The 25,886-nt window shown below is 48.2% G+C and overlaps 1 protein-coding gene across 4 annotated transcripts; it reads right to left on the reverse strand.

The window, feature by feature from the left end:
• SLC41A3 (solute carrier family 41 member 3) lies at window positions 2,273-25,596 on the reverse strand. 4 transcript variants are annotated; one of them, XM_021409824.1, is made up of 11 exons: window positions 25,513-25,596; window positions 23,950-23,984; window positions 14,909-15,016; window positions 14,448-14,519; window positions 13,507-13,651; window positions 11,577-11,723; window positions 9,234-9,378; window positions 8,505-8,584; window positions 6,622-6,756; window positions 5,578-5,726; window positions 2,273-3,138 (listed from the first exon to the last, which is right to left on the reverse strand). In XM_021409824.1, the coding sequence occupies exons 3-11, from the start codon at window positions 14,936-14,938 to the stop codon at window positions 2,953-2,955; spliced, it is 1,089 nt and encodes a 362-aa protein (XP_021265499.1). In that variant the 5' UTR covers window positions 14,939-15,016; window positions 23,950-23,984; window positions 25,513-25,596; the 3' UTR covers window positions 2,273-2,952. The 4 variants fall into 4 exon arrangements, with proteins under 4 accessions (XP_021265499.1, XP_021265495.1, XP_021265497.1 ...); XM_021409820.1 differs by lacking the exon at window positions 25,513-25,596 and having other exon boundaries at window positions 23,666-23,971; XM_021409822.1 differs by lacking the exons at window positions 23,950-23,984; window positions 25,513-25,596 and adding an exon at window positions 19,549-20,725.

The raw sequence follows: 25,886 nt of genomic DNA on the forward strand, positions 1-25,886 counted from the left end.
CAAAGCCAGGCAGGACCTGCTGGGATTTACTGAAGGCCTTAGAAGCAGAGGATCCTGCAGGCATTTAACACCAAACCTCTGCTTTGAATGGGAGAGAAATACTTGACTACCTTTGTGGTCCCAGTAGTGCTGCCCATCACTGTGCTCAGCCTGGAAGGAACAGGCTCAGATGCAGTTTCAGGAACGCTGATCCAAGCCCTGTGCCAGGGTTACATATAGCCTTTGTCAGCAAGGGCTCTTTCTCATTTGCACAAGGAAAAAGAGAAAAGGAGGAAGGAAAAAGAGTAAGCAGGTTGAATGGCCAAATAACTGGCCTTCTGCTGCCCCTGAAAAAAAGGGAAAAAAAAAAAATCCCCTTTTATTAAAACCATTTCCTCTGGTTATGTCATTGCTTTGGAGGCTGGAAGCAATTTTAAGTGTGCTCCCCACACTCAGTGCACAGGCACGAGGCTGACATTGGCTGCCCACCAAACACTGCTCAGAGAAGAGAACCCATGTGATGTGCCCACCCCAGCTCACAGCCCCAGCACCTCCTGCGTCCTGAGCCCAGCATGGGTCCCCCCAGCCCAGCTAAGTAACACAAGTCAGGCACAGATGGCCCCCATTATGTGTTCCTGACATTGACCTCTGTCAACAACCACAGCACACAGAGCTCTGCCCAGGAGTCACCTGATGAGGGATGACCCCATGCCAGGGCTTTGGGGCAGCCCTGTGTTGGGTACTGGGGATTGATGCTGGAGGAGTGTGACCAGATCACCGCACAGCTCTGGCTGGGGGCATTTGAGGAACTGGAGGGAGCATGGGCAAGGCTGTGCTCTTAAAGGAGAGTGTCTGAGACCCTGCAGAGGGCTGGGGGGGAATCTTCAACCCAGCCGTGCCCTATTCATGCCCACAACAAAAGCATCAAGGCCAGGAAAGGACCTCTCCAAAGCAGCAGAGACAGGCAGCAAAGTGGGAAAGAAAAAGCTGGTGATGGGGTTGGAAAAGCTATTTGCCAGGACTGCTCCAGCCAGTTCCAGATTGGAGCTAACAAAGGTGCATAAAATAAAGTGCTAAGCTCAAGTTATTAAAATATGTATCTCTTAGTGCAGCTTTTTCAAAGTGAGATTGGCAATCAGACACATGCTGTGCTGCCCCTGCAAGCCCCCCAGCCACTTGCTGCAGCTGTGTGCTTGGGGCTGACAGGCTGTGAGGAGAGATAAAGGGGGAGAGGGTACCCCACACTCTGACACCTCCCTGCCATGGAGCTGCTGCAAACACATTCCCCAGCTCTATTGGTGTGGGGTTATTTACCCTTTTGGAGGCTGGGAAAGAAGGAAGGCAACAGCTTATTTTTGTCCAGAGAGTGCTTTTCTCATGCTGAGTCTTCCCACACTGAGGTTACCCCTGTGCAAGACCCCAGCTCTGCAGCAGGAGCAAAGGAACACCCACAACCAGCAGTCACCTAACGCAGCAGTCCCAAGCACTGAAGAGCTGACAGGGCCTTGAGCAAGGCAAGGTGCCTTAACCTCCCCATTTCCTTGCTCCAAAACACACAAATGTAGGCTGTTATTATAGGCAAGGTCCAGTGGAGTTTGATCCACATTGTCAACTCCTGACTGCTGGGCATCATGCACAGCCTTCAGGCCCATGGGCCGCCCCAGCACAGGGCTGGGAACACACAATAGCCACCTTGCAGTGAGTGTCCTTTGCCAAATTCACATCCTTATACACACACACAGGTCCCAGATTCATCGTGCAGCAATGACCAAGGAGTGGATGGTGAGGGTGGAGAGGGAATGGGCTTTAATTCTAAACTGAAACATGGGCTGCCAAAGGCCACTGGTGGTTAGGAAACACTGATTTTGCTGAAGTCCTATTAGAATTGTGTTGTCCAACACTGAATGGAAAAGAAAGCAGCAAGCAAGAAGTTCATAGAATCGTTTGATTTGGAAGGGACCTTTAAAGGCCATCTGGTCATATCCCTGCAGTCAGACATACAGACACCTACAGAGCCTGTCCCACCTGACTTAAAGTGTCTCCAGGGATGGGAGGTCCACCACTATGCCAGTGCCTCACTGCCCTTACTGCAAAAAACTTTTTCTTGTATCCAACCTAAATCTCCTCTTGTTTAGTTTGAAACCATTCACCCATGTCCTATCAGACCCTGCTGAAGAGCCTGTCCCCTTTTTTCTTATAGCCTCCTTTTAGATACTTAAAGTTCCACCTGCCAAGTCTGAACTAGAAAGAGGTAGAGCCACAGCAAGAGAAAACCAGCCCTAAATCCACTACATGGCATTTTTTAACCACTTTATTTACGTGTGTGTGTTTCTATAAACATTTTAACTAATGGACATTTCATAAACTGTAAAAACAAACCCAAAGCTCCTGTTCCCAAAACACAATCAATCCAGCCCATCGGACAGCAGCACTGGTGCTGTGCAGGTAGGAGCTGTCTCTATGGATCTTCCCGCCAGGAGCCAGCCGGGCTCAGAGCCCATGTGTCTGAGCAATGGAGAGGGGAGAAGTTTAGAGACCTGGGTGCTCTCCTCCTCCAGGGAGAGAAAAGGGGTGAATGAAATATTTTCCCGGATGGAAAGCGAGATTTGGACGGAGATGTTGCAACACCGACTCACAGGATTGGACACAGCCAATTCAGCAGGCTTTGGGGTGGCCTTGTAGGCTGTTTTGGTGCTGGGGACTGAAGCCAATCAAAATACTCATTACCTTGTGGCACCAAATTCTTCTTAACGTCGCATTGACCTGGTGCAGGTGAGAGCAGCGGGTGCTGCTTAAAACCAGCTTGCTCATGTGCAGTGGCACAAGTCTAGGGGTGCTGACTCCTCCAGACGGGCGAGCCCAGCTTAAGGCACGATGGGGAGGAGAGGCAGGGTGGTGGGATCCAACCCAGCCTCCTCTGTCCCAGAAGATTGTGCCGTGTCGAATCAATGACATGGAACAGCACGCAGTCCCTCAGTTGCCCAGGTTCATGTCTGCACCGTGGATGAGCCAAACCAGACGGAAACAGACGGCGAGGAATCCAGTGCCCAGGAGATCCCCCAGGGCAGTGAGGTAGGGGATGGAGAAATTATCAGGATCCAGCGCCTTCCTCCACATCAGGCGCACGATGAGGTCAGCCACGTAGAGCAGGATTCCCACCTGGAGAGGCAAGACAGTCACTGCTTTGAGCAGCACGAAGGCAACACACAGCCTCCCTCAGCTCACAGCCAAAATGTTGTGGCCGTGGCCAAAATGACGTGGCCACAGCCAATGTGCTGGAGCTAATGAACATCTCTCAGAGGTCTCCACCTCACCAGAGGGTCACTGTTTCTCTGCAGGATGGCGTTGCACGGTACAGGTGTAGTTGGCTTTTGCAGCCCTGCAAACCCTACTGGCTCGTGCCCTCGGGCATTGCATTGCCCGGTACTGCCCATGGTGCCACAGCCCCCTGGCAGCGTCCTGGTGTGGGGACCACAAGTCAGCTGCTCACCAGCATCGCATGACCCAAAACCAGGAGTCTGTGAACACCAAAAGCATCTCCCAAATGCAGGGTTCCAACTTCCCATGCCATGAATGAGTGCTCCCGTTCACTCCAGCAGGATTAGGACTGCCATGAATACACATACAAACTCAAAGTATAAGTTTGTGGCCAGATTTTTTTCTCCTCCTCTTTCTTTTTCCCATTAGAAATTCAAATCTCATCTACTTTGTTTTGCTTAAGTCTCAGTGGACAACTGGTGTTTGCAGCAGTTTTTACATCAAAGTTATCCCAAGCAGCACTGACACATTAAAAAGAGAAAAACATTTCTTTTTCTCATCTCAACAATTCCAAAATCTTTGTTGTGATTTAATTCTTATTTCACTCCTGATTCTGATAAACAGATGGAGGAAAAAAAAATACTTTAAGATTAAAGACCGTCTAGTTAATTGAATTAAGAAAGGAGAGAGAGTTTGCACTCCGCTTATGTGGACCCTCCATAGGAGACCATAACCCAACAGGAACCAAAGACAGAGGCAGCAGTTCTAAGGGTGAGAACAGCAAGCTGGGTCCAGGGAGAGGCAGGAGGAGAGACAGAGGGAGCAAATTCAATAGCAGAATCACAGGAACTAAAGGGTTTTATATAGTCCATCCCTCTGCCTCAATGGAGGATGAAATGTGACCGCATCTGTCCTGACAGTGGTTCAATGTATGCTGAACAACCCTCAAAGATGGAGATGCCACACTGTAAGCAATCTGTTTCATGACTTAATTCTTTTCTTTCTTGGCTGTTACCATTTTTCCCCAAGGTCTATCATAAATCTGCCTTCTTCCATTTGAAACCCACGATTTCATGTTTCGTTCCTAGTGACTACAGAGAAAACATTAATCTGTCCCTTCCTAGAGAAACTCAGCAATTTAAATAAAGGCCGTTACCAGGTTTTTCCCAAGCCTCTCTCCTTTAGACCAGCTAACCCCACTCCATTCAATTCTGAGGTCATGTCTTCTGGGCTTTTTTTTCTGATCTTTCTCTTTGGGCTTCCTCCAGTTGACCCAAACTTCCCCCTCTCATTCTTTCTGGTTGTATTTATCAATTGTAATGGAGGGAAAGAAAAAACCAGGCTGAGCACATTCTGGGCTCCCTGGGAGTCTTCTGGGGTCAGTGGCGTTGCTGGGATTCTGCTCTTTACTCTGTCATTTATTCAGCATATTTCCACACTTGGCTTTGGTTGAGCAGTTACCTCAACGCATAAAGAAAAGAATAAATATTTTCCTTTGCAACTACAGCTGTGGTGCTGGGCTTAAGGTTGTGCAAAGGTCAAGATAAACTGATTGTTTACACACGCAAGGAATTTACCCGTGGACACACGGCTGCTTGTAAGGCAAAGAGAGAAGCCAGCTACCTCGCCCTGCAACCTCATGAATCACTGATTTAAAAGGGCAAGTGAAGCCAGGGCCTCTGTGACTCTGTGACATGCACATGCATTTCTGAATGAGACGGCAAAGTTTACAGGGCAGTGAAAACAGTGAAAGGGAACAGGCAGAACAAACTGGATAACTGTCCATTGCTGATGCAGAATCCTCACTTACAGGGATGAGCTCCCCAGGGCTGGGCTTTCTCTTCACTATAGGCCCATTTGGCCCTGTCCAGAGGGATCCCCAGATCTTTACCGTGATTTGTAAAATTAGTTGCAAAATGAGTGAGGAAACCTGCTGGCCAGGGCTCATAGCTTCCCACTTGCTCCTTACTGGGATGGACCAGTCACAGCCTAAGAATAACTGGGGCTTAGAAACTCAAGGAGTGAAAAAGGTACCACCTACAGCAAGAGGTACCTGCTCGCTATGTCTCCCTGCTTAATGCAGCTCGACTGATGACAGTAATTTGTTCCTCATCTCATCTCTAATCCCTCACATAAGGGCAGCTGCACACCTATGGGAAACTGGACTCTGGCAATCTGGGTGAAGTATTACTGGATGTACAGAAAATAGAGGATGCTCAGTATGAAGTACACTAAAATGAATGGAAATGGGGTCACTGCTAGGAGCCGGTCTCTCAGCCTGTCCAGCTGAGAGACTGTTTTGTTTTCATGGTATTTTTTCGATGAGACTTTGGGGCTTACCTGTAGCAAAGCAGCAGTCAGATAAAATATCACAAAGGTGAAGGACAGAGATGTGTGGCCTCCTTGCAGCAGGTGGATGGTGTAGAGGAACACGAGGTGCCCTGGGACAACCAGGAGGAACAGGACTCGGGCTGACTTGGAATTCACCTCTGCAGAGGACAGACAGAAACAGTGATTGCAGCATCTGCAGATGGTGGGGAGAGGACAGAACACAGCTGCGTAATTTAGTGGTGGTAGGCAGAGTTGGGGCTGTCCCCTCCCACCAAACACATTGCTAACGCTTTTGCAGCAATTTGGAGCATCTGCAGTATCAACCCAGCAGCTTTGTCTGTCACTGAAAACTGTGCCAAAGACGTGCTCCATGCTGATCCTCTCACTCTACATCTTCCACACACTCCTGTTCAGCAGCTCTCTGCCTCCCACTGATTCTGCTCTGCCTTGCTGCAGCCCACTTTCCCAGTTTTTAGTCCGCTCCAGCAGTCACTCCCAACCTAGCAGGGAAAATCAAGGGGAACCTGAAATCTGAAAGGACAACAGACTGAAATCCAGTTTTGCTGATGTTTGGGTTTATCTGTTGGTGAAGATGGGGGAATTGTTGATTTTCAGCAAAGTTATGCTCTATTCACTCCCCTATCCACAAGTGATGGCTCTAGGCTCGCTGTGGTTTAAACAACCTTCTGTCAGATAACATTTGGGATTCCTTTTCAATTACTTTCTTCAAGTGCTCCCTGAAGAGCAGTTTCTTACATGTTAGGGAGCAAGTATGGGTAGATGGCTCAGCAGTTGGACTTGATGATCTTGAAGGTCTTTTTCCAACCTGAGCAATTCTATGATTCTATGATTCCATGATTTTAAGTACGCAAAAGCTTTTTTCCCAAGCTCCTACTACACAGATGCTGCTCTCCAATCTGAGGATCTTCCCTGCAAGGGAGAAAGGGAGTTCTGCCTTTGAAACCCACCTAGTCCTTCTCCAACCAGGCTGGATAAAGGAGCTATCTGTGATGACGGGCCTTGAGACATGGACACCTAGGTTTCAAGGTCTACCTGATGAGAAGAATGTGGTGCATGGATTGGGCCAATTCTGCCTCATCTTGTATGGCAAAACTCCAGGCATGCTCCAGAAATGTAGGAATGTGGAAATACGGCTGGCCTGGATGGCAACCAGATTCCCTCCAACACCTATGAAGACAAAACAGAGTAAACCTCTAAACCACCTGTACTGCAGCAGGAAATCCAGCTTCAAACTTAGCCCAAGAGGTGTCAATCTGCATTCACTTACAAGCTCTCTGGGAACAGCAGTGAGAGAAAGAGAAAAATCTGATCCCACTTGTCATGGTGGTGCTGTGCTATTCACCTGGCAGGAACAGCTTTTAAAAATCAAGAAGGCTCCAGTGATCATCCCCTTCTGAATGTTTCATTGGAAAGATCTTCCCTGGCTTCCCAGCACCAGCAGCAGATGCAACGTGGCTTCTGAAGATGATGCAATTGCACCTGGTTTGATGCAGTCTGTGAGCAACACCTGGGGAAAGCGGTGCAGGCAAGGCAGCTGCTGCTCACGGTCACCTCTTGGATTTACTCAGCCAGAGATCCATTATTGTTTAAGAGACAACAAACATCATGGAGAATGATTATATGTCTGTCTAAAGGCATCTGACACGCTTGTCAAATGAGAAGAAATCATATGAGAATGAATCAGAGCCCAAATATGTTAGGTAATTAAAAGGCAATTAATTCCTTCCAGATTGATTAATTCCAGCAAACGTGAAAATGCTGCTATATTTTCCAGCAGAAAATAGAGGGCTGATGATCTGTGGAGCAAACCTCCACCACCCTGAGTGTGTGAAGGGGAGAAACAACACAGAAAATTAACAGTGAGCCAGATCCTACAGGCTTCTTCCTGCCTCGCAGAAGGAAATGCTCCATTGTTAAATGTGAGATTTTACCTGAGTGGAATTAAAGTAAAGCATGGGAGCTTTCTGAAACACACACACTGCAGGATTCCCCTGCACGTGCAAAGCACAGAACTACCTGCGCAAAGACACAGAGCACGACGTAACTGAGAGCAGCTCTGCCAAACAGCCCACCCACCCCCACTGACTGGTGTCTGGGTCAGCCATTGTTCAGCAGAACTGCTGCTGACGTACTTTCTTAATCAAGCTCTTTGGCTAACTATGCTGGAAAGAGACTGTCAGCAAGGTGTCTGTCTTCATGCAGATCCAGAAGGTGACACCCTTTGACATTGCAAGAGGACACCGTGCTCTGTCAGTGGCACGAGGCCAAGCCTTCCCTAGGAACATGGGTTTTCCCTGGAATGGGTCTACAAGAAACACTGTAATAGCAGAAAAACAAACCAGTGGATCCTCCGTGATGGCAGGATCCCCGGCAGTTTATAGGAATGCATTCATGTGTGTAAAAGAGAATTGTGAGGCTTCATACAAATATAAATATACACAGCAAAGATGTTTATATATAATCTATACATATCATCTTGTATACATATACACACATCTATAATTTTAATATATTAATCTTTATCAACAATCTGTAGAGGCGATGATTGCACAGCTCAAATTGCTGAGTGGAGAGAGACACAGTAAATGGATTTATTGTGACATCCGTAGCAGATATGATATTATGAAAGTGAAGGTGTCAGCACTGCTATCACAGATACCCATCAGATGCTGTTAACCTTTTCAACAGCTCTATCATTTTTCAGACCTGCCTGCTATTTTGCACAAGAGATGCTTCAAAATACAAATAAGTAGGGAGGTAATGGGGACCTGTAGCTTTGCTTCCACTGGTGATGGGAGAGGGGCTTGAACATGGACCTCTGTGTAGGGGCAACAGTGGATAGCATAACCCTTGAGAAGAAGAGGGAGGAATAAATACAAACATGCATATGTTTTATGATTATATGTCCAACCTACCATTAATCACAGGTGTGAAAACTGCCATGCCTTCAAAGTTTGGGTCAGTTACAGTTTTGTCCAAGATGAGCCCACCAATGCTGTTAAAAAAGGACAGGCAAAGAAGGTGGATCAGTCTCTCCTCCCCAGGGCAATCGCTATTGAGATGAGATACTGCTTCCTCCCCATTACCAGAACTGGAACATTCCCTATAGCACATTCACTCCTTTTACATCTGTTTTTTCTAATAGATAGCCTTGCATTTTTTGTTCATGGCATAAGGAGATCGGGATCCTCTCCTTGAGCGAAACTGACACTAGTCAGGGAAGCTTTATCATCCTTACCAAGCCTCTATACTGTTCTTAACAGGTTTTTAAAACTCTCAGATCTCAGCTGGGTCTGAATGATGTAGCATGGGGGGAACGAACCAGAGTCTTCATTTACAGCTGGATAAAAATGAGGCTGAAGTCTGACTGTTTGTGATGGTCATCATCACCCTTTTAGGTTTCCTGGTGTACCACACGGTATGTGAATGTATGAGTGCAATTTAAAGTGATGACTCCCAGTCATCTGGGAGCTCCATACCTCCATTCTACCAGCCTGCTGGAGGGCCACCAATGGCTGAGAAGCACTGGATAAATAACCTGCTGTTCCTTCCAGTTTCCCTTTCTATGACTTTCTACAGGAGCATGGGATCTCCCTGCAGCATGCCCACTTGTGTGGGTTTGGGGAAGCAGTTCGTTGCCTTACCTGCTGATGCTCATTGCGACGATGACCGGCTGCCATCCAGACTTCAGAACTTCAGCAAGGGAGGGACTTTGCTTGGCGATAGCAACCCAGAGAGGGATCATGACAATGAAGACGGCACAGATCAGAGGTGAAAGGTATTTCATATCTGGCACGGAAAAGAAATCTTGAATCAAACACCCCTGGCTTCGCAGGTTGCCAAAATCATATTGAGTAAAGCATGGAAGAAAGGCAGCAGGGCTCTGCCTCAGACTGAGAAACATTAACAGAAAAATCACATGAACCAAGATGTTCCCCACATGACCACTTCACTACACCACAGAAATCCATAATTAACCTCTGAAACTACTGCTAGAGGATGTTATTTGAAAACCAGCAGGATTCAAAGCAGGTTACGTTTGAAGATGAGCAAGTCTCCAACTTCATCTCCAACTAAGCAAGACAAAGTTACAGGCTTTCTGGCTTCAGGGTACAATTCAAACAGCAGGGCGAGGGGAGATCTCTCCTGTGTGCAAGCTGTACCACATTTAAGACAGACAGCTCATGCCTTCACCTAGAACAAGAACTAATGGATACCTTTGGTGATAAGCTAGCACTCTCAGCAAGCAGCTGGCCTGCTTTATGGGGACAAATGCTCTCTTGAATGTATAAGCCAATTAAGATCCAGGGTTTATTTCATTCTAGCTTACATATGTTTTCATTAGGAGCTTTTTCCATTCAGTAGGGCCATAACCTTGGAGTGACCTTCAGAAGCAAATGAATTAAAAATTAAATACGTGTGCAGCACTAAAAGAAAATAAACATGACTCAGAACCATGAGAAACACCTTCGAGCAATGGGGATGATGCCAAACCTTTTGATATAAAAACGCTTCTTCAACAAAGCTCTCCATCTGGTCTCTGTGCCGGGGCCAATGCCAGCGGGCTGTAACACAGACTTTGCAGGTAATCTGGGAGAGTGCAGGCTCTAAGCATGCATTTTTCAAAATGACAGAGCCAGGGCCTCGGGCTACCTGAGTAGCATTGATTTGATGATATCTTCCCCGAATCAAGGGCTCTTACGCAAAGAGATGCACTCTTTAAATGTGGCTTTAGTCAGCGCTGAAATACAACTACTTCTGGCTGCTGTCTTGTCAGCATGTTTACCTACCTGGAGTCATTTAGGATGGATATGTTGCAGGACATTGAGCTGCTGGGCTAGATCTCCTACCCTACTCTTGTTGTTTGGAGCGGTTAATTACTACACACTGGGGAGGGAAATGGATTTATTCAAGTGCCATCGATGCTGCCTTCCTTCTACCTGCCTCCCTTCCTGCTCTCAATATCCAGGTGACTGTGTGCTTTGTATTACTCATATCAAGAGGCTGAAACTGTTTAAACTAATCTGAAAACATCACAGATGCTTCTCTGGTCACAACCACAGAGGTTATCGTGTTGTTCTGCCATGTGCTCCCTGGGAGATATTATCAGTGGCACAGCGACGGAAAGACAAATTAACCTCACAGGGGCGGTGTGATGGCATCATGGAAAAACCCTAATAAAAAAAAAAAAAAAACCACCTCTGAAGCTCAAGGAGAGCTGGATGGAAGCGATCCATGGGCCTCTCCCTGCAGTGTGTGCTCCCTCACTCACTGGCACATGGAAGGAGTTATGCAAACTGGGAACAGCTGCTGTGCTGCTTCTGCTCAGAGTCTGAAGCAACAGTTTAGGTTTCAAATGGTATCGAGCTTGCAGGAGCTTTCTATTTTCCTGTTCCTATTCTAGGTTATGCTCATGGTAAATAGCTGAGCACTTCACAAGCTTATACCACCATGCTGCAACATGTTTTGAGCTTTTCAGTGTCAACAGGTGCCCAAGCCTTTGCCAACTACCAGCATGACCAACCTCATAGCCACAACTCCCACACAGAGTCCTGGAGCATGATACAATCTCTCCAACACCAAAATGACATCGTTACCTTATTCACCCATGACTCTCCACATGAGATGAAAATATTCTTACAAATTCCAAGACCCTGGAGTAGCTGTGTGAGGAAAGGCTTGCTATGAGCCATGCACAGAAAGCAGTTATGCTAGACTAGTGACAGATGCAGGAAAAGTCAGTGTGTCACAGTGTCACACATGTTAACCTCCTGCTCTAAGCTATGCAGTACATGTTGGTCACTTCTTTGAGAATTCCCAGTTGTGTTCCTTCGTCTCTGCCTTCCAGTTTGCTACTGAAAGAGTGCCTTGAAAAAAATGTTTGTGGTCATTTTCCCACCTCTGTGGCATGAGAATCTCCACTCTGAAACATGCCAGAAATGGGTAAGTACCCCTCCCCCCCCAATAATTCAACAAGGACTCAGTACCTATGTACTTGAAGAGTGTACTGCTGATTCCTGCCAGCAGGGAAAGGGTTATCAGGTCTCCAAGGCTCGCCGCTATAGGTGTGGCGATGTTGTCTGGGTTGATCCCAACTTTCCTGGCTCCAATGATCACGCCAATCATCACCAGACCTAGAGAAGACAACGAGCAGGCATCAGAGGGAGCAACCTGCTGTGTTTCACCCTGGAACTGCTGTTCTGGTTCCCAGAGGGACGTGGGGTCTGGAAAAAGCAAGCAGCAGATTGCCCATAGTTGTACCGTGCAGCTAAAGCCTGGATGTGCCCAGGAACTCATCTTGTTTTCACCAGTTTGAAGGGCATTGCTCTGCCCTTATGAAGTTCACCGAAGGCCCACAGGCACACAGACAAATACCAGGGATCAAAGGAGATACTAGCTGGCAGCCCAAATGCTGCAGCTCCCCTCCTGAGCAGCCTAATCTCTGCTGCCTTGAAGCAGGACCAGGCACGAAGCACATTCATAGATAAGCACACAGCAGGCACGCGGCAGCCTCCTGGTGCCATCTCCTGCTCAGAATTCCACAGCACAAAGATATCTTCCATATTAGACCATCATTTAGGAGAGAAGCAATCTTTTCTATGGTAAGGAAAAGCCTAACTCAGCCTTTCAGCCTGGCCATCAGACCGAGCCCTCACAGCCCAGAGTCTCTGGTGCACAGAATGGCTTAGGTTGGAGGGGACCTTAAAGATCATTTAGTTCCAACCCCCCTGTGTGGGCTGGCTGGCACTCCCAGATCAGGCTGCCCAGGGCCCCATGTAACCTGGCCTCGAACGCTTCCATCCCTCCCCAGCCACAGAGCCACCAGCTTGCCATCACACACACCCACACGCCTGTTGCCAAGTCCAGAGGGGAGACTAATGCTGGCTGGTTTTTAAACAGCTGCTTCATTCAGTGTTCCTTGTTAAAAGCATCTACAATCACCCTTTAACTCCCTCTCCAGGACACGCACTTGCTCTGACTTGTCCCTTTCCCTTGGAAAACGCATGGTACCCAACTCCGCCAGCTCTCTCCATTCAGGGTGTCATGCTGCCCTCACATGGCAGACCCACAAAATGATCTTCAGCTGATCAGAGCTGATCTTCAACGATCAGAGCAGCTCCTGCCCATCCAGCCCACCCTGCAGGCAGGGTCAGCCAGGGCTCGGAGCACAGCGACAGCCACAACCCTCTGCCGTCCATCCCAAGCATGGTCTGCAGCTGTCTGCTAGCAAAATGACACAATATTCAGCTTTGTGCACAGCATTAGTACATCCCCCCTAGGAAAGGCACACAGCAGATGGCTAACGTGTCACCAAAGTCAAACTGAGACAGCGTGTGCACATGTGTGTTCACCCATCCACAGAACCACAGAATCATTAAGGTTGGAAAAGACCTCTAAGATCATCCAGTCCAACCATCCACCTACCACCAACACTGCCCAGTAAACCACGTCCCTCAGCGCCACCTCCGCACGGTTCTTGAAGTCCTCCAGGGACAGTGACTCCACCACTTCCCCGGGCAGTCTGTTCCAATATCTCACCAAACTTTAGGAGAGATTTTTCTTAATATCCAACCTGAACCTCCCCTGGTGCAACTTGAGGCCATTCCCTCTTCTTCTACTGTTGTTAACTAGGAGAAGAGCCCAACCCCCACCTTGCCACAACATATTTATATACACATAGCATGTTTTCTTGTGCATATCAGGTAACACTGATTGCTGCCGTGGGTGCCAAGAGCCCAGCAAACAGATCCCAGGAGAAGAGCAGCAAGGAAAGAGGTGAAAGCAGTGAGCATGGGACTAACGCTCCCTGCACCCCTCATCCCCACGCCAGACCAAAGAGATTGCAGCCGAGCCTGCGGGGCAGATGGGACAGGTTTTTCTGCACCACGTTGGATCCGAGGAACCAAAATGACTCACCGAGAGAAAGCGCGGCGATGAAGGCCGTGGTCACGCTGCTGGCACACAGCACGGCCGCCTGGCTCAGCTCCACGGAGCCCTTGGAGATGGCTCCCAGGATGACAGCAGCAACAGCGGCCAGGAGTCCCACCACCGTGGCCTGGACCTGGAGGCCGAAGGACAGCTGGTGAGCAATCAGCCGCATCTGCTGCCCAGCTCCACGCGACCGCAGCGTTTCTGCACAGTGAGGAGGGCACAGTGAAGTCCTGCAGAGATGCTGATTGCTCGTGTATTTAAGCAGCATCCCTGTGAGGCTCGGCTACGTTCAGAAAGAATCCTGACAAAGTTTGGAGAAAAACTGTGGAGGCCTGTAAAGGGCAGATAACGCTTCAGCAAAGGACACTGAGTCCATCAGCAGAGAAATGGCTCTGGTCAACACAGAAATGGGCTCCCCATCAACACAGCACTCCGAGCAAGCTGAAAGCTGTGGAAGGAGATAAGGGAAAGCACACAGACACATGTTGCAAGCCCTCTGGCCTTCCACGTGCAACCTTCTGGGCTGGTTGCTGGATTGCAACAAGCAGAAAGAGCTTGTTTCTCCCATCTCTCCCCTCCTGCCCAAGGCTGACTCCCAAACGCTGCCTGGAAATGACAGGCTTTATCTAGGGGCTGTTATGAAACAGGGACTGAGCCGCAGCTCCCGCTGCAAAAGGAGGTTTTTCATTATTTCAGTAGGTCCACAAAGGCAATGAATGTCTGGATCTGTTTTGCCTCTGCACTACAAGCTCCAGGGATACACAGAGCTTAACTGGAGGCCATGTCCTGGGCTTCGCCGGGCTCCGTTAAGAATATCTGCCCCACATCAGCAGCTCTGGACCCAGAACTGATGGGAACAGATGTTGTCAGACCATGGCATAACAATAAAAAAAGGCTTTCTTCCTCTCCCAGTTGAACTGACTCACCTGGATAAGGGCTAAATTGCAGGTGGCCATTTTCCACTGCTTCTGAGCATCATCCATCTGTCCAGTGTTAGCCTAGGAGTCAAGAGAGACACCCTGAAAACCTGTCCCTGGTGCACTGCTGAAGGCAGTTTCATCTGGTCTGGGACACTAGCTGCAGAAAAGCAACCCAATCCCAAAGCTGATAGCAGTGGATCTCTGGCTCTGTCCCATTTCTGTGTCACAAGGATCCAGATATCAGCAACTGGCCTCACAGGGATTAGTTCACCTTCAAAGCAGACAGAAATTCTATGTTCCATTTACAAAATGAGGGCAAATACATTATTTTAATATTCACACACCACTGATTTCTACTTTGCAAACACAGGCTTGTCTTGTACACAGTGGGTTATATAAAAGCAGCATCTCTTGATGACTGCTCTAACTCCCTCCCCAGCCACCACCACCACCTTGTGAGCACTCACAGCAGTAGAGAGCCTGGATGCCAGTGTCATCTCAAGATTACCCTTCAGGCCAACCAAGGCAGGAACCAGGATAAAAACTTCTGTAATCGTCCGAAACACCTCCCAGTGCTAGAAAGGGAGAAAAGGATGGAAACAACCTCAGTTATGCAGTGCTGTTTCAAAGAGGAGCAGGTTTCCATCTCACTGCCTGCTCTATAGGTCTCCGCTGTGCACATCTGGGCAGATGTTGCATTTTGGGAGCAAGGGAAGCACTGTTTAGCTTGCAGTGTTCTTTCTGATCTCATGCATGAGAAAGTGCTCTCTGAACAGGGTAGGAACCTTATTCCTGAGGGAAGCAACAGATTTTGGAAAGCCACAAATTAAAGCATGCCTTTATAACATTAGCCAGGAACAACATGAAAAATAATTAAGGTTCACAAGCCAAATGAAATACAGCACGCCCTCCATCCTTTGTACTGACACGACATATACTGGTAATGCCTGCTGCTATCCAGATTCATGAGAACAAACACAGAGATCTGGAAATAATCTAATGGCAAGAAGCCGTGTCTGCCTTTCCTTACCAAATCTCTAAGTAAGCATCTAAGGCTGCTAGTGGGAGTGAAAGTCTTTTTTGCATTTCTTCTCCACAAGCAGTTCCTAAATCTTCCTGTTACATGCGTGCTCTCAGCATAGCTGGAAAAAGGATTTTGAATTAAGATATCCCATAAACCCAAACCGCTGGATTATCAGTGCTCCTCTGAAGATGAACCATACAAACTCCTGAATCAACTGCAACACTGAAGATGATAGGAAACCTTAAGAAACTCTTTTGAACAACACACATCTTCTCTAGCATATCTACCGTGCAGTGCCCTCCAATCTAGTTCCTTCACTCCCTGTGCACTCAAGAATGTTGCAAAGTCACACTGCAGCCAGAGAGGCTCACGTTGGGATGGGACTGCAGAACAGAGTAGCTCACTGTGAAGGAAGACCAACTAGCCCAACATCTGAGAGAGATGTACAAGAGAAAGAGTAGCTGCATAGATTTAGACTGAACATCCCATCTGATCTATCCTTATCTCCAACAGCGGTCAAATTCAGATATATAAAACATCTGACTCTTCTGCAGGGTGCTGAGCTGGGTGGGGAGGGCATTCTGTGCCCTTAAGCAGCATTAGAAGGATTGCTGCATCCAGTGACATGGTTGAGCACTATGGTGGTGATGGGTTGATGGTTGCACTAGGTGATCTTGGTCTTTCCAACCTCAATGATTCTATGTTCTCTTTCAGGCACTCGTCTAACCCCCCCCCCAGCCCCTATGTCATCCTGTAGCTTAGCTACACATCATGGGAGAGATCACATCCTTTCATCCATTCTGGATTTGTCACCGGCTGGTGTCATACAGTGATACTGAATTCTGATGCCAGAGGACAAACAACACCAATAACAGACCTCAGCTCACCTTTTCCACATCCCTCCCCACCCCTGGAGGTTGGACAGACCCAATAGATATCAACACATTCCCTATCAGGCTGTACATTTCCCAACACAGGGTGTAAGGGCTTGCAATGTTTTGCTCAGGCTGTGCCAGGGGAAGCTGTGGGAAGCAATGGTGTGGCCGTCTGCTGGGAACACTTAACAGTTTCCTTCAAGTCAATACAAATGAAAGAGGGGCTGAGCTAGTCCCAGACCTATGGTGCAAGATACTCCTCAGTAGTGCAGATAAGAGGCCAAACACTGTTATTGAAACACGTTTCCTGGCAGTGGTGACCTGGAAACTGGCATTTCAAAATGTTAGAAGTAAATAATAGACAACACGAGAAGAGACAGCTTACTTGACACTCTACCATTGGGTCTGAATTCATTAACATGGTACTTAAATACCTGAGAAATGGGGTGGACATCTCTTAGACTCAAAACTCCCTCTCTCCTATCTCTTTAATTAGGAATAAAGATCTAAACACATCTTTGATACTCTTGAAAGAAAGGAGAGCAAACAGCTCACAGCCACACTGCAAAAAAGCCCAATCATTTAAAATACACAAACATGCAGACATCTGTATGTATATTTTGTACATAAAAAGATATCTAAGTAAGAAAAACACAAACAACTCCTTGTATTTTATGTGCAGGTCACTTTTGGGCAATATGACTTCACTGTATTAATGTAAGCTCCAATCCTTGTGTTAATGATGAATTTTCCTGGTCTCAAGTCATCACAACAGCAGGCTTAGCATCTGAGGTATGATTTTTTGGGATGCTGCCTTACATATAATTACACTGTAAGGCCTTGAACAACTAAGAAAAAAATCATAACTGTACTAATTTAAAAAAGCTGGTTTAATTGTTCCCATTTTAGTCTCGTTAGTGACTCACTAAGAGCCTGAGGACAGATTCATAATGATTTATACCACAGTAGCCAGGACTGCATTGTGTTAGAGGCTGCAGAAATGCAGGATGAGCAGCAGGTCCCCATGCCATCGCTATGCAGGGCTGACAGTGGGTGACGAGGCACAGTCTAACCCTACTGTCTGTCCCTGTGCTGCCCTCAGTCCCAGCTATGCTCTGTTACCTCTCCTGGGGCACCTACCTTCCCACAGCAGCAGCAATGAAAGCTCATAGGTTTGCTTTGCCCTGAACAAGCCAACAGAAAGAGCAAAAGGTCCTGGATTGTAAAATCCAAGCAAAGGCTTTTATCAACAAAGAATAGGGGTGTCTTATGTCTGTGACTTCAATTTGGACTGTGTCCCACGGCAGTGGAAGGGGAGAATGAAAGGGAAACTTCCTCCTGAATTATCTGGTTTGAAATCTGGTTGTCCATCTTCAACCTGTCTCTTCACCTAAGAGGAGAAAACAGCAAATGGCTGTTGCTGTGGGCATCCTTGTTACAGTGTGGAGACCCACGTCTAAGCTTTGGTGTCAGCCAGGCCAGACAGATCCCTCTTGATTTGAGGGATCAGAAACTGTTTAATTTCTGTAACGTTTGATGGGAACAGATGAGCACATTCCACTTGGCTCTACTGCTTATAACATCAGCCTGCAAATGATGGAGCTAGACTCCCGGCACAGATACACTGTATTTCTGAGTAAGGAAACAAGAGCAGCACCAAACTCACACGTATGCCTGAGATACCATCTTTGAGCTTGCCCACAGACCTCCCTATAGACACGGTGTTTTCTAAGAATATTTTGCAGTGGCTGCATGTAGTGCAAAGTGTTCCTCCATCAGATCATCCCCTGAAAAACGGCTCGGCCATCTGCCAGGTGCTGCTGTGACTCTTGGAGCACCAGCTCCCTCCTCTGGGAACTGAACCCGGCGACTGATGGCTTCTATTTCATCATAATTGGAAACATCTTCACCAAAAAATACACTTCGTATTACCGTGCCTCATGCATGATCCCATTTCTAAGAGTCTACTGAGCAAATACACAAAGCAGATTGTTCTCTGGTATTTTAAAGAACACAAGTAACAAGGCTTACATTTTCCATCAGTTCGGATACAGTCATATTTTTAACAGAGCACACTTCTCAGCAAGTGCATTGGATTTCTTTTAACAAAGACCTATTCACCTGCCAAGGGTATGGAGCAGGTACATACTACATCTTTATCCTTCCCTGAGATACCTGGCCAAAGATAACTGCTAACAGTTAACATCTTGGGAAGTTGGAGAACTTCTGTAATGCTGCAAGACAGGTCTGTGCCTAAGCACTGCACAACAAGGTGGAGACGACAAACACGGCATAGCAACAGCTGTGCCACTCCAGTTAACCCTTCTTTGATATTCCTCGTATTCCCCTTTATTCAGCTTCTTCATTTCTTCCAGTACAAGAAAAAAACAGCAAGGTATTGTCTTTCCAAACACCCCCGTGTCCATATTTAGCTCCTTGCTGTGGTACTAATGCCAGAGAATCCAATGTACTCCAGTGAACTCGGACTGCAGGATATATCCTTGGGAAGCTCTGCCAGTCGTTTGATTTGCAAATCCACTGGCATTAGATGCCCAAAGTAGATCAGATTTTGCATTTCTATTTGTGCCACTGGTACAAAGAGAAGATTCTGGTTGTGGGCACAGCGATGTAAATTCAGCACAACTCCTTGGAAGTCAATGCAAGTTGCCCCAAATTTACACCCAGCTCAGAATGTGGCCAAGAAGCACTTGGTTTGCAGGCAATACTTATCTCTTTGTGCCGGCATGCCTCTCATCCCAGTATCTAAATACCTCCTAGACCAAAGATTACATTAGGTTGTTAGCAAAAAACTGAAAGCATAAACTTGCCCGTAAGTGAGACAGGATGTTAATAACAACCCTGACCTAGATCTCCCTATCAGCCGTTTTTGAAAGGAAGAACTAATAACACCCAACAGGGGCACTGGCTGCAGGCTGATCAGTTGTCATGGAAGGGTTTAAGTGAGCATAGCCAGTGAGCACCCAGCCTAGAGGCAGACCAGCTGAATGCTACTGTCCCACTTCCCAAGTTGCCCATGGACTGACCTAGAAGAGACAGAGAGCATCCCTCTAGCACAGGACAAGCCCACAGCCACTGCGCTGACTGGCTGCCAGGACCACAGACGTTAAAAACAAACCAGCACAAATACTCAAGGTCAGTGAAGCAGCCCACCCCTCTCTATTGAAGCTGCCTAGCCACATGTACCTACTTGGACAACATCCATCAAGAGGCCAGCAGCTACCATACCCAAGCCAGCCAGAAGGAAGGGCACGAAAATCTGAGAGGCAATGGAGAACGACGTCTCTGGGAGAAATCCACTGGCTGACCTGGTTAGCTTGCAGGTGAAACCTCTCAGCTTCTGGCCATGAAAGCACAGCTCCAGTTCTAACTGGGTGACCACCATGGTCAGCCTCTGCTACCCCATGCTCAGCAGGGCAAATGGAGGAGATCAGGACATCACATGGATCTTCCAGGTCACTTGCTCTGGAGTCAAAAGCAATGTTTTTCCTCAAGCTCCAACAATGATGCCGAACTGTTTTATCTTCTCCTCCTCCTAGGAGCACGTCCTGAAGGTTGCAGCAAAGGTATCCTCCAAAATTGGTTCAGTTGTGTTGAGCCCAGGTTGCAGCAAACTTGATGGCCACTATTTCTCCGATTTATATCCAGGGGGGAATTATAAAAGATAAAAGACGATTGTAGAGATGTCTGTGGACGAATAGAAACAAGCCCACACCCCATTCAGCTCCCACCACCTCGGTAAAAACCAGTAAGACCTGCTCAGGCTACAGCACTGAAAGAGTGACAGGTCATGCAAGAATCCTTCAGCGTGCTTAAGCGTACCAGTGTCCTTTCTCCTCGGGTTACATGTCTTGTCAGCCTGCGGCTCGCCTTTGATACGACAGTTTAATATATAAACCCACTGCAAACCGTCCTCGCTTCCCTCACTCCCACCACAAGCAACGTTGAACTTTTCTCGCTGCCCCAGTGCCGAAGAGGTGGGGAGTTAACAACCAGATCCGTTCTGCTCTCCTCCAAGGTGAAGGAAGGTCAAGGAAAACACGAGTCCACGTTTCTCCCGGCTGACAACATCACACAGGTCCCATCCGCAGGTGAGTGGCTGAGCTGAGCAGGTTGGAGAGGGGATCTGCCCTTCCAGACCCCGTCCCCCATTCGTCCACCCCGCGTCTCAGCAGGATGGAACGATCGTGCTGTGCCAGCTGTACCTCTGAATGACTGGCTTTCAGGGGAGAAAAAAAAATCCAGAGAACCAGCCAATAAGCTTCAAAAGCGAACACCCTTATCTGCTGTCATCACTTCAACTTTCTGCTAGTTTGCAAAGGCCAAGATAAGAGTCATAGCTAGAGCTTATTTAAGGTAGCTCTGTAGTCTCACTGCTCCACAGGCAAGGCAGAGAAAGGGCGCGTGCTTCCGGGGCATGCCGTGAGCAGGTCTCCCTTCCATCCTACAGCAGAACACTCTTCTTCTACGTGCTCCCAGGAAGATACCGTCATCGGGGGGGGGTCTCGCCCTGGAGTCTCCGTGGTCGTACAGCTGACACAAGCCCAAACACCAGAGCTGCACCACAGCCACATATATGGCCAAGGAATTTGTATCCTGCTCAGTGACAACTGAAGTGAAGGCTGCAACTCAAAAAGTCAAGCATGAGGGGAAGGAAGTCAGGGTGTGCTGTTGGCACTCCTTTCTAGCAAGGAATTTAGGCAAGCTAATTGGCTCACAGGGTCAAAAAGGACAATTTAGAATGAAAGAGTACAGACTGGTTTAGTAGAACGGCAGCTGAGCTTTTTCACTATTCAACTGTAGGTTCAAACCCAGCTATGCCCTACTGAAAGCAAACAAGTGAAAGCATATGATCATGATCAAGTTTCTCAGCCCAGTTCAAATTCAGCGTTTAAACTGCACTGCCTTACTGACACGTTTTGTGCTAATCATCCCCTTCCCTGATGTCCTGCAAAGAGATGTAAAAGATCAATGACTTGTGGACTCTGCCCCATGCCTGGGTCTCCAGAGCTAAGTGCATTAGCAGGGCAGGACAGAGCAAAGCATACTTCTGCCTTGTAGATAAACAGGGAACTAAGGATATCCTCAGCCACTGGGATGGCATGTTTCTTTTGGTCTGATATGACAAACCAAAGCACCAAGCCTAGTGGGCTGGGATGGCACAGCACATCTCTGCAAGCACAGCAGAGCGGGAGACAGAAGCCACAAATAGAAACTCTGTCCTTTGCAGGTATCATTTTGGGACAGCCCCAGAAGCCTTCCCCACGCCCTGCTAACTTGGTGTGTGCATGCACCTGTTCTACCTAACAATAATCTGGTGAGCTGAAAGCTAACACACGAGTATATTTCAACTAATCTAACTGAAAAAGAGTCCACAACAGTTGGAAGAGAGAGGTTAATAAAAATCTCGTAACAACCACACATTAACTGATCCCTTTATGCCAGCCAGGAACTCGGAAGCAAAGGCATGAAGGCTCAGTTCTGGTTAGAAACTCAGAGACTTCAAGGAAATGAAGAATAAAGAACAAGCTCTGGACAGCAGCCATGGGTTTCCAAAGGTCTGATAACACACATAACTTATGTCACCATATCTGCCAACTGGATTGCTGACAGGCAGAAACGTTAATGTAAAGGAAATATCAATGAGCCCGAATGACTCAAACGACATTAAAAACCACAGCCTGTTCCAGAGCTTCAATCTGGCATGGTTTATGAGTTTATCACGCTTCGGCTCCCTGTTTCTAAGCAAGCGCCATAAAAAGCCTTCAACTGATGAATCAGCGTACAGAAAGGTAACTGGTTCAGGTGACCTGTTCCTGGATGCTGGGTCATTTCATTATGCGTTTAAGGAATCTCTGCTAAAGTCCCACGCCATTCTTGCCAGGAAGGAGGTCTATCACATTTTCCTGGCAAAGAGACGGACGGTGCCTGAAAAGTGCGTTGCAAAGCAGCCAGAAACAGATTACAACCAGTTAGGGAAAAAGTGCTCCTCGTGGCTATACCACAATCCACAGCACAACCTGGGGAGGTGCTCTGCTATCCTCTTCTGCACACAAATACACCGCTGACCCTACCCTTAGGAACCAGGCAACAGGTAGCATTGCTTCAGAGCAGCCAAAGCAGAAACAGCCTCATTGGTGGGGACCTCATCCTGTCCCACATGTCTCCATGTGCTGCTGCAGTGCAAAAAAAGGCACAGAAAAGGCCCTGATGAGATGCATCCAAGTGGTCCATACTTATCCACGGAAAGTCACAGTGCTAACTGCCAGAGGCCTGTTCTTCCAGTGTGATGTTGCACAGTTTGATTGCCCAGGCTCTAAGCACTAACATGAAGCTTCCTTGTGAGCCCTTTGTTTGCATAAAACAGAAACCAGATTTTTGCGGTTTCAGAGGAATAACAGGTTTGTTTCACATTCTGTTTAAATTACTGGTGCAGCCCTTTCTAAGAAAAAAACAACAAAAACACTCTAAAGGAAGAAAACTCTTCCAACATCATAAATCCATCTGCAGTTTCTCACTGCAATATCTCACAATGAGGTAACATGCATTTAATGTCAGAGATCCATAGGAATGAGCAAGTCCAACTGCTCTGTAAAGTAAAAATGAAAGTCACAGACCTGTGCAAGTCACACAGCTGCTCAAGGCTCAAGACTCTCAGAACAGTCATAGAATCATAATCATAGGATCATTAAGGTTGGAAAAAGCTAAAGTCATCTAGTCCAACCATCAACCCATCACCACTGTGCCCACTTTGTTTAAGGAGACCAGAAGTCTGCTACTCAGTTCTGGACTTGCCCTAGTGATCCCTGGAGTAGAATTCTGCTGGGTATGAGCACATGTTAAGGTCAGTTGAGGGCACTGTGTCACCACCCTTAAGCCTCTACAGCTCTTCTTGCTTAGGGAGATCAGCCCTGGGCTAACAGTAAAAGAACACAGCTCCAGATTTGTGAAAGTTGTTGGAACAAGCACAGTAGTTTCAGTATCACTGCATTTGATAGCTCAGGGCAGCCTGACCCAGCAGCTCACTGGTTAGATAACACGAGTTAGCAAAACACACACGGCACTGAGAGTCACCTACGGCACAAGGGCAACTTATAATCTGGATATTAACTGCAGTTGTAAATTATCTATAATCAAGTGTTCGTTGCTGCTGTAAAGCTCTGCACTGCGTTGCCACAGGAGGCAAGGTCTGCTCCCAGCCATCACACAATCTTCACTTGTCATCCCCAGAGCAAGTCCCCTACCTCTGAACAGAAGTTTCCTACCTACCCCACACTAGGTGCATCAGATCAGCTCCTATCCCTTACCTGCACATAATCCAACACCATGCCTGCCAGGACCATGCCAAGCCCAGCCAGGAGGTAGGGCAGCAGCACCTGCAGGCAGATCGCACCGGCTGACTCTTCCCGTGATTTTGCCATGGACGCTTTCTCCTCAGCCAACAGCTTCTGCTGGGCAGGCAGAGAAACATCCTCTGCCTCCTGACTGCCAAGTCGGCTCTCTCTGTGTTTACCCTTGCCCTTTGCTTTGTGCCTGGATCGCTCTCCATTCCTGGTTCTGCCCTCTTTTTTCCTCTGCCGAGCTTCCTCACCTTTCATGGTGGCTTTCTTGAATCAAGGAATTTTTCTGAAAAACAATATCAGAACCCATGAGATGATAAATGAAGAAACAGGATGAGTCAGGCAGTAGAAGCCCCTTGGTAGTTTGTCCAGTCCACTAGCCTCAAGGCAAATCACCACCTACTCCCAATACCCTAGCTGCTCTACTGACCCAGATGCTGGCACTTACTTTACCTTCAAGCCAGTCCTGGCATAGCTTGGGTTGGAAGACACCTCAAAGACTATCTCATTCCAACCTCCTACCATGGGCTGCTTGCCACCTATGAGATCAGGCTGCCCAGGGCCCCATCCAGCCTGGCCTTGAACACCTCCAGGAATGAGGCATCTGCAGCTTCTCTGGGCAACATTTTCCAGTGCTTCACCATCCTCTGAGCGATAAACGTCCCCCTAACATCTAACCTAAACCCATTTCCCCTTGTCTTGTTACTGTTTCATTCTTCTCCAATCTCCCCTTCCATAATCACAACTCTTTCCCTAGGCCTGTGTTCACACCAGGGTGCTCATTGGACATCCTGTCTCCCATACTGGGAACACCTGGAAAGCTGTGAAGGGTGCTGCAAGCACCCTGTATTCTGTGGGCCCACCAGTTCTCCTGCTGGGGGTCATGATGACCAAGGGGCCCAACAGAACCCAACTCTTTTTAGCATCAGACTGGTGGCCATGATCCGGGAGTGGATCACATCCAGGTCATCCTACAGTACAGAAAAGGGCACAATCCACATCCAGTGTAATAGAGATAGCTGCCAAGCACTTCTCAATAATATGTTAGAACCATGGAATTGTTTGAGTTGGAAGGGACCCATAAAGGCCATCTGGTCTAACCCCTCTACAATGCACAGGGACACCTACAGCTCCATCAGGTGCTCAGAGCCCGTCCAGCCTGACCTTGGGTGCCGGCAGGGACAAGACATCCACCACCTCTCTGGGCAGCCTGTGCCAGTGCCTCACTGCCTTATTGTAAAAAACTTTCTATCTAATCTGAATCTCTCTTCTTCCAGTTTGAAACCATTTCTCCTTGCCCCATCAGGTTAATTCTTCTATCTTCTGTCCAGCCTGAACACTTTTGTTCCCTCTTGCATCTTTTCTTTTTTTTTTTTGACATACATGGATGCACTATGTGACTCGCCTACCTACAGACAACCTGCCCTGATCCACAGCATCCTCTAAGAAAATATAAGCATCCCAAATCATTACCAGTCCCCCTTTTCCTGTGCTTACATCTCAGTCCTTGCTATAACTTTCACTCACCCTTGCCTGCCCCACTCAAGACACAGGCACTGCCCCAGATCTTTCCCCATCACTTTTGCCAGCACCCGCCCAGGCTAAGGGTTGCCTGCTGCTCTCCGCTGCTCCCATTCGCAGGACGCGCCCCAGATGCCCAATCTCAGCTCTTCCCCACTGCAATCCATCCTCTTCCTGCTCAGCATCTGGGGAGGCCCCAGACACAGCTGGCCGACGGAGGACGGACAGCCCTAATCCCCATCTCCAGGAGGAAACCCGCCCCGTATCCTCCCCCTCAACCCCCCGGCGCTTACCGGCTCGGAGCCCTCCCCGGGCTCTGCCCGCGGGCGCAGCGGGACCGCCCGCCACAGCCGGGGCGCGGCTCGGAGCCCGCCCTGCGCGGCGGCCGCGGGTTCGAGCCCGGCCCCCGACCGCTCGGCGGCATGGGCGGTGCGGAGCGGTGAGTGGCAGCTGCGGGGCCGGCCCCAGCGCCGTGCATGCAGCGGCGGGGAGGCGTGCGAGCTGGCAGCGGCTGCAAGCGCTCCGTCATCGGTATTGTCATGGCCCTTTCCGTTCCCGGCAGGCGCAGGGTTGGCACATTGTCCGGAGAGCTCCCCGGCACGCTCGAGAAATGGGCCCTGCAGGGAAATCCCCAGGGATCCAGGAGGGGTCCTGCTGCCCCCGGCCC

This window comes from Numida meleagris, chromosome 11 (genome assembly GCF_002078875.1).
Source record: "Numida meleagris isolate 19003 breed g44 Domestic line chromosome 11, NumMel1.0, whole genome shotgun sequence".
NCBI lineage: Eukaryota > Metazoa > Chordata > Aves > Galliformes > Numididae > Numida > Numida meleagris.